Source organism: Myxine glutinosa, chromosome 5 (genome assembly GCF_964187855.1).
Source record: "Myxine glutinosa chromosome 5, kmMyxGlut1.1, whole genome shotgun sequence".
Lineage (NCBI taxonomy): Eukaryota > Metazoa > Chordata > Myxini > Myxiniformes > Myxinidae > Myxine > Myxine glutinosa.
Window position 1 is genome coordinate 111,071,145 of NC_136265.1, and position 8,868 is coordinate 111,080,012.

General features: G+C 42.6%; 1 protein-coding gene across 2 annotated transcripts in view; it reads right to left on the bottom strand.

Annotated features, from left to right (window-relative positions):
• Nucleotides 1-7,715, bottom strand: part of SYAP1 (synapse associated protein 1) — a 142,571-nt gene extending 134,856 nt beyond the window's left edge. The window contains exon 1 of one of the 2 annotated variants that reach the window (XM_068116619.2): nt 7,457-7,715. In XM_068116619.2, coding sequence (XP_067972720.2) covers nt 7,457-7,601 — 145 coding nt within the window. In that variant the 5' untranslated portion in view covers nt 7,602-7,715. The remainder of the gene's footprint in view (nt 1-7,456) is intronic. The other variant, XM_068116620.2, reaches the window with a different exon arrangement.
• Between the last annotated feature and the right edge of the window lie 1,153 nt (nt 7,716-8,868).

Consider the following 8,868-nt stretch of genomic DNA (forward strand, 5'->3'; position numbering starts at 1 on the left):
ATAACATGATACAGGAGATGCCAGCCTCACAGCAATTGGGGAGTAAAGCCCTCAAAGACTTTGTTGGTTACGACTCTTGGAGCATGTTTGAACTCTTGGGTATTGACTCCAGTTTTGTCAAGCTCCCCGTTGCACAGTGGCCCACCGCAGACAGCTATCGTCATGGCAAGGAAGTTGTGGCCAAACTCCCAGTTGTCAATGACGCAGCAGAGCGGACACTTGGACTCGCCACAGATTTGAACACTAACAAGGCCCCCACATCTGAGGCGCAGCTCCAGGCTCTATACAGGGTTGTGAAGGGCGTCAGGGAGAAGCTGCATGGACTGGCAACATCCACTGAGGTTGTGACTAAGAAGTCATTGGCCTCCATTGATTACAATTGGGACTAGGTTTTTTATTTTGTTATCAATGTTCAATGTCAGACCTTAAATTTGAGACAAAAAAGCTTAATCAATGACAAAAGTTAATTTAAAGTACATTTAATTTGACTATAGCTCTGATTAATGATTATCCTATGATTAAAAAGCAAAATTTTCATTTTTTTTTCAAACAAATGCCTTAAATTTGAGATGAAAATGAGTTTTGGGGATAAAAGTTGTATTGAATTGTGTCACAGACATTGTTAAACTATCCAATCATACTTGGCTTTCAATTCTGAATCTTTTGGTACCGGAATCAACTCTGGGGGTCACACACAGCCTGAGAAATCATCGATTTTAAGAATTTTTTGAGTCGTCTGTAACGGTTGCTATGGTAACGGGCTGTTTTACCGTAAGACGTCAATATTTTTGAAAAAAAATTTCATGGTTTTGTTTCTGTTACCAGCCACAACTTTTAGGTAAATTACAACCTTGTAGTATGAAAAATTGAGAATCACCCCTGATTTGGCCCAGCCTACCTAGGATCCTAAGCCGGCACCCTAGCCGCTAGCCCAACACCAGGTATTATTGATAAGGTGAAAAGGTTAAGGTGAAAACTGTTAAGGTGAAATAAATTTACCTAATTGAAGACACTTATTGCAGGAAACCCCTTTTCAATAGTCGATGACAAGCCTGCCTCATGGCTGCAGTCTCACAATTTCCCACGATTTCCTCGCGTGCTTCAGTTACCAGCTTAACCATGGCTACGACTGGGTGGTGTCAGTAACATCCTTTCCGGCGTCATGTGCATCAGCGTTTTGCCTCCCTCCGGGGCGGGTTGTAATCGATTTGCGTTTCCATGTATAATGCCTGAGCCTAAGGCTGCGTTATCCAAAATATGGTGAACGAGAACGGCACTTGGTAGAACGACCCCCGCCAGGCTAAACAGTTTATGTATGTATGCACTGATGGACCAGATCTGGATTCGGACCTGAACCAAAATCGAATCGGCTTGTTCTTGTCACCGAACCAACTCATCCACCTAGTTTAGTCATACTTCATCCATAATTTTTTTAATATCATGTTATATATCACTTTTGGTCCGATCTCTCAATGGTGAAGAATTACTTAGGAAATTAAATAATACTTGTATCCGAATCCATATCCACATCTTCACCAAAATCGCATCGATTATGTCTTGTCACACACCCAACCTGTCCATCAATTTTCGTTCAAATCCGTCCATAACTTTTTTGAGATATCGTGTTTATCGATATCTATCGAATGTAGCCCGACAACTCAATGGTGAAAAATCACTTTAAAATTATCTGATCCGTATCCGGATTCGAAACGTCATCAAAATTGAATCGCTTCTTCCTTGTCAGACATCCAACCTCTCCACCAAGTTTGCCCGAATCCATCCACAACTTTTTGAAATATCCTGCTATGTATCGTTTTTGGCCCCATCTCCCAATGGTGCAGAATCATTTAAAAAATTCTACTAGCCGGATCCGAATCCGGATCTTCACCAAAATCTAATAATTTCGTCCTTGTCACATATGCTACCTCTCCTCCAAATTTCGTCCGAATCCGTCCACAACTTTTTGAGATATCTTGTTCACAGACAAACAGACAGACATGGGCAAAAACACAACCTCCATCCACCTTTGGTGGCGAGGGTAAATATGGCAGCCACATGGAGACGGAATTGGGAGGTAGAGGAGTACAATAATTGATTGATTAATTGTGAAATTAAAATAAATAAATAATGATCATAAAATATTTTCCTAATCAATTGGCTAATAGCATACCTAAACCACCAAAGCTTCATCCGAAGCTGTCACTTTTTGAAAATTAATTTAAAAAGCCATTAATCGAAAAAATTAATTAATTGACAAATCAATAATTAATTAATCGATTAGTTGATCAATCAAAAAATCAAGAATATCTTTTAGAGCCACATCACTTGGTCACTGTCGTTTCCAAATATCAGCTTCCCCAGCTCAAAAAGTACCTGAAATATTGCCCAGATGAAAAAGGAAATAAATCAATGATTAATAATGAAAATAAATAAATAATAATCATTAAATAATTAATCAATTGGCTAATAGAATACCGAAACCACCACCGTTTCACCCGAATCTGTAATTTAAATTAAAAACAATGATTAAGTAATGAATCAAATAATTAAATAATTAATCCATTAATTGATAAATCAATAAATCAAAGATTTATAGGCCTTATTGCCACATCACCTGGTCACTGTCATGTCCAAATATTAGCTTCCGAGCTCAAAAGGTGCCCGAGATATTGCCCAGATAATAAAGAAAATAAATAAATGATAAATAAAGAAAATAAATAAACAATAATCATAAAAAATTAAATAGTTAATCAATTGGCTCATAGAATACATAAACCACCACCATTTCATCCGAATCTGTAACTTGAAAAATTAATTAATTAGGTCATTCATCGAATAATTAAATAATTAATCGATTAAATGAAGAAGAAGAACCACCTTTAGAGGCCATTTTTCCCTGCAGAGCAGGGGTTGGCCTTTTTCGGGCACCATGGTCCCCTTTTTGAAGCAATGTTTTACAGCCGGATGCCCTTCCTGCCACCAACCCTGTTAGTCGACTCTTGCGACACACAGGGAATTACCAGTGAACTGGTACTCAATTTGCCGACCTCGGAAGGATGACAGGCTGAGTCAACCCCCCTGGCGTTAATTCAGCGATCGACCGGGACTCGAACCCAGGATCCTAGGATCCCAAGCCGGCACCCTAACCACAAAGCCAACACCAGGCCAAGCCGATTAAATGATTAATCAATAAATCAAAAATATCCTTGATAGCCACATCAATTGGTCACTGTCACGTCCAAATATTAGCTTCCCAGCTCAAAAGGTGCCTGAGTTAATGGTCAGAAGAGAAAGGAAATTTGATTAATTAAATAAGTACTAAATTAATCGCTAATAATTAAATAACTCCTCAATTAATTGATTAATCAAAAAACAAAAAATACCGTTTTTGACAAAGCACTTGCTCACGATTGTGCCGAAATTTCAGCTTCCTAGCTCAAAGGATGGCTGAGATATCGCCCGGACAAACAAACAAACAAGAAAGAAAACAAACAAGAAAGAAAACAACCAGAGTGAAAACTGAGTACTCCCTTTCAGCGTGCGTCACTGCCGAGCCCCCTTCGGTGCCCAGCAATGACGATTTGCAATGCCTGGAGATGGCATAGGAAAGGTGCGGTGTACAACAAACAAACAAAGAGTGAAAACTGAGTACTCCTTTTCAGCGTGCGTCACTGCCGAGCCCCCTTTGTTACCCGGCAATGACGATTTGCAATGCCTGGAGATGGCATAGGAAAGGTGTGGTGGACAAAAATCAGATTGAAAGGATTCCACGAAAAGCAAGTAAAACTACATTCCTTTGCAAAAGAAAAGGACCGGAGTAGGCGTGGCTACGATTGTCAATCAGCTTGATGGGGGCGGGGCCGCAACACAGATTCAACTCATTGTCGGCGTTATGGGTGATAATGTGGAATCAAATAATATCAGCAGAAATATCACGCTTCAGGAAATGCCTTGTTTTTCAGTTTTTTTTTTTGTTTTTTTTTGTTTTTTTTTTGTTTTGTTTTGTTTTGTATACTGAATCGAGGCTCGTGAAAGAGCTAACATTTATTTCACAAACAAATCGCACAAAAAGAGGGAGCGGAAGACAAGATGGGGAGAGAAGGGGAAACACACAACCACAACATTTGAGAGCAGGGAGAAGTGTGGGAGGGAGAGGGCTTGGGGGCAGGAGGCATGGGAGGGGGAGGGCGGGGGGGAGAGGTATAAAACACAAGGGGACCGAAATTAGCGGGGGTAGAAAAGATCAAGGTTTTGGATGGGGGAGGATAAGAGATGGTGGTGAACAGCTGTTTTAAAGACCTGGAGGGTGCAGTGGGATTGAAGAGAGTGAGGGAGTTTGTTCCAGAGGCGGGAGAAAAGAGGAATGAAGGAGTGAAGGTGAGCAGAAAGTCTTGATTTTGGCAGTTTAACCATAAGAGGGTTGCAGGCAGATCTTGTGCGACCTGTAGGAATATTTGGGGGACAGAGCCCAGAGAGGGCTGGGGGGGCAAGGCCCTTTTTCATATTATGAAAATATTCATATTATGAAAAATATTTTATGATGAAATATTCATATTCATATTATGAAAATATATTATGAAAATATAATATATTTTTAAAATATTCATATTATGAAATATTTTCATATTATGAAAATAAAATAATCGCGAGGTACCAGTGCTACATACAAATGATCACGAACCCTCCGGTCGAGGGTCAAGACAAAAACCAACCCCGTGAACAATAACCATCTCGAGTCATGGTTTCTCGGCGGCAGATTCGCTACGTCAGCGCATCAACCGATACCGCCATATGGAACAGACTGAACAAGCAAGGGATCTACTCGAACTATGAATTTAATAAATATTTGAACTGACATTTCGTGTTCCTTTCATCTCCCAAGTTTCTTTATGTATATTCCCTATTGCCTATGGCCACGTACAGGGGTTGGGGGTTTGGGAGAGGGAGGTGGAAGCAGTGGGTGGAGGGGGAAAAATTGTGTGATAAAAAAACAAATTATGCCATACACCCTCAGTACGCCACTGGTGAGCACGTCTATTAAGTTTGTACTACAACATTTGCAAATCGGTAGCAGAAAATCTACTCAAATATAATAACTAGCGTGACTCGGCGCGCTCCGCGCACCTCACCGCACGTCGTTTCAGAGGGGAAGGCACCTTTGACCATTTCGGTGTCTTTTGGGTCTGCATGGTGTTTTGGGTCTTCAGGGCCATTTGGGTCTTCAGGGTCTTTTGGATCCTTTGGGCTTTTAAGGGTATTTTGGGTCTTTGAGGTGTTTTGGGTCTTTGAGGTGTTTTGGGTCTTTGGTGTCTTCGGGGTCTTCAGGGTCTTCAGGAGCTTTTGGGTCTTGATGGTATTTTGGTTCTTCTTGGTCTTTAAGGGTCTATGGGGTGTTTTGGGTCTTCGGGGTGTTTTGGGTCTTCGGGGTGTTTTGGGTCTTCGGGGTGTTTTGGGTCTTCGGGGTGTTTTGGGTCTTGAAAAATTGTGGTTTTCCCAGGAAAGATCATGGCAGATAGTGAGACCCAAAAGCTTGAGTGACAGAACTTCTTTAAAAGGATTGTTGAGAAAGTAGATGGAAGGGATGTCCAGTCGGTCTTTTCGGAGAGACATAGTAAGAGTGTGAGATTTGTCAGGGTTGAAAGACATGTTCCACTTGTTTGACCAGTCTGATTTTGTCCAGGTCTGCAGAGAGTGAGGAGGCTGCGGACTCCCGATCTGAGGGATGGGGTATGGAGCGGCAAAGAGTGGAGTCATCAACAAAGAGATAGAGGATTTTCCAGAGAGTCGGAGAGATCATTGATGAAGACCAGAAAAAAACAGGGCCCAGAACACTGCCTTGGGGAACTCCAGCCTGAACAGGAAGGGGAGATGAGAGAAACCCATTCTGGGCCACACGTTGACTACAACCAGAGAGGAAATCTTTTTTCGACTGTAGTTTGTCATCCCTACATTGCCTTTTTAGTTTAGCATGCATTTTATTCACTTGTAGTTGTATATATTAAAGTAGCGGCAGTTTTGTGTCCGGCCGTCATGCTTCGTCATTGCGTTGCGTATATGATGTCATTACGGCGTAAAACACCCGCTCAGCAGCAGGAAAGGTCATTCCTCTTTGGGGTATATAGATTACAGTCTCTCTATGGTCGGGTCTCAAGAACATTGGGTGTGTGTTCATTCACCAAGTTTCTTGTGGAGAGATCGCCAAGTGGTTTAGGCATTCGAGCAAGTACTCCATTCAAATTCCTTAAGGAACGGCTGGCTTGGCAAGCGCTAGTTAGCTGCTTGATAAATGAACACACCTCCAACCCTTGTGGGATATATAGATTACAGTAAATCTTCCCTCAGTTCTGCAAGTAAAACTTACATCATAGATGTTGAGATTCCTCCAAATTTCTTTGTTTAATGTTATAAACAGCTTTAACGACTGTTTAAAAAGCTAATCATATGTGTTTGTGGTTTATAATATTTTACAAGCCCGGCTACGCTGCTGTTAGACCTTTGGTGCTGTTTAGTTTCAAACCAATTTTTTGTAAATTAAATTTTGATAGATGGAAATGTACCAGAAAAGAGGATTGTGGGCCAAATTCCAGCTCTCTAGGATGTATGGAACGTCGAAAACGAATGGCTCAAAGATATGAAACGGGACAAAGTTCAGATGAAGTTAAGTAAAAGTGTGCAACAAAAGTGTGCAACAAAAGTGTGCAATAAAAGTGTGCAACAAAAGTGTGCAATAAAAGTGTGCAATAAAAGTGTGCAATAAACGTATGCAATAAAAGTATGCAATAAAAGTGTGTAAAAAGAACCACTCATGGGTCGGTCTGCTCTGCCCGAAGCGCACTTCACGACCTACGATTAGATTATGGTCAAACACTGTGAACGTGTTGGTCGTTTGTGCAGCGAGGATGAGGCCTATCGACCAGCAGGCTCCTCCGATCTCCACAAGTGCGCAAAAACCGCCATGTCCTCAATCGGTGTTTGCTTTCAACCTCCTTCTTATGAGGGCGCCTTTTTATAATAAAAAAGGTTTAAAAAAAAGAATCAAACATTTAAACAGCCTTGGACGTGCACCTTGACCCCACGGCCAAGCCACACCGTCTATCAAGGCTGTCCCATGAGCAGACACATGCACCTCAACCCAAAGGCTGAGGCACGTGGTCATTCAAAACACGTGCATCCTGACCCCGAAGAGCCTCCTCTCCAACCTCCTCTTCAACCTCCTCCTCATTTGTACTTTTCGAACCTCGTCCTCGTTTGTAAAGCGATTTGAGATATTATTCCAAACAAAAAGGGTACCACATGATACAAATGGATTAATTTAATGGTTGAAAAACGAAAATGAAATTGCGAAGTGATAAGTTTAAAATGAGGAAAGTAGCCTCTGTGTTTCAACTTTACACGCCATTGTGACGAGAAAAGAGATCAAATAAAGAAGAAGAAGAGGAGGAAGCAACATACGTACTTCCAAACGGCGCGGCCTCCTCGCCTTTCGTCTCCACGTTTCTCTCCACGTTTCTCTCCACGTCTCCTCCGCATGGGGACTCGCCCCTTTCATGAGCCTCGTCCTGGCTCACCGAGCCAAACCAGTCACTCACAGCCTGAAACATCTGCCAGCCCAGCACCAAGGCCGTAGGGAAGTCGCCCAACCTCAGAAATGAACGAACATTTCTGTGAACGATTCAAATTTCATTCCCTTTTTCATTCGTACGTCATCACTTTTTATCGCATTTCCGGTGAATTAAAGAGAAAACTCATTTGTATATGAAAAAACAAACCTCATCGGTGGCGTCGTTGGCGTCATAATTAAAGTGAAAGTCAAGCAAGTCGGGGGGTGCTTCAGTACCCCAGCCGAGTCAAACCAAAGACATTAAAATGGTACGTGTCCTGGTCATGGTGCTTCAGTACCCCAGCCAAGTCAAACCAAAGACATTAAAATGGTACGTGTCCAGGTCATGGTGCTTCAGTACCCCAGCCGAGTCAAACCAAAGACATTAAAATGGTACGTGTCCTGGTCATGGTGCTTCAGTACCCCAGCCGAGTCAAACCAAAGACATTAAAATGGTACGTGTCCTGGTCATGGTGCTTCAGTACCCCAGCCAAGTCAAACCAAAAACATTAAAATGGTACGTGTCCTGGTCATGGTGCTTCAGTACCCCAGCCGAGTCAAAACAAAGACATTAAAATGGTACGTCTCCTGGTCATGGTGCTCAGTACCCCGGCCGAGTCATACCAAAGACATTAAAATGGGACCTGTCCTGGTCATGGTGCTTCAGTACCCCAGCCGAGTCATACCACAGACATTAAAATGGTACATGTCCTGGTCATGGTGCTTCAGTACCCCGGCCGAGTCATACCAAAGACATTAAAATGGTACGTCTCCTGGTCATGGTGCTCAGTACCCCGGCCGAGTCATACCAAAGACATTAAAATGGGACCTGTCCTGGTCATGGTGCTTCAGTACCCCAGCCGAGTCATACCACAGACATTAAAATGTTGCGTGTCCTGGTCATGGTGCTTCAGTACCCCAGCCGAGTCATACCAAAGACATTAAAATGGTACGTCTCCTGGTCATGGTGCTTCAGTACCCCGGCCGAGTCATACCAAAGACATTAAAATGACACGTCCTGGTCATGGTGCTTCAGTACCCCCAGCCGAGTCAAACCAAAGACATTAAAATGGTACGTGTCCTGGTCATGGTGCTTCAGTACCCCAGCCGAGTCATACCAAAGACATTGAAATGGTACGTGTCCTGGTCATGGTGCTTCAGTACCCCAGCCGAGTCATACCAAAGACATTGAAATGGTACGTCCTGGTCATGGTGCTTCAGTACCCCAGCCGAGTCATACCAAAAACATTGAAATGGTACGTCCTGGT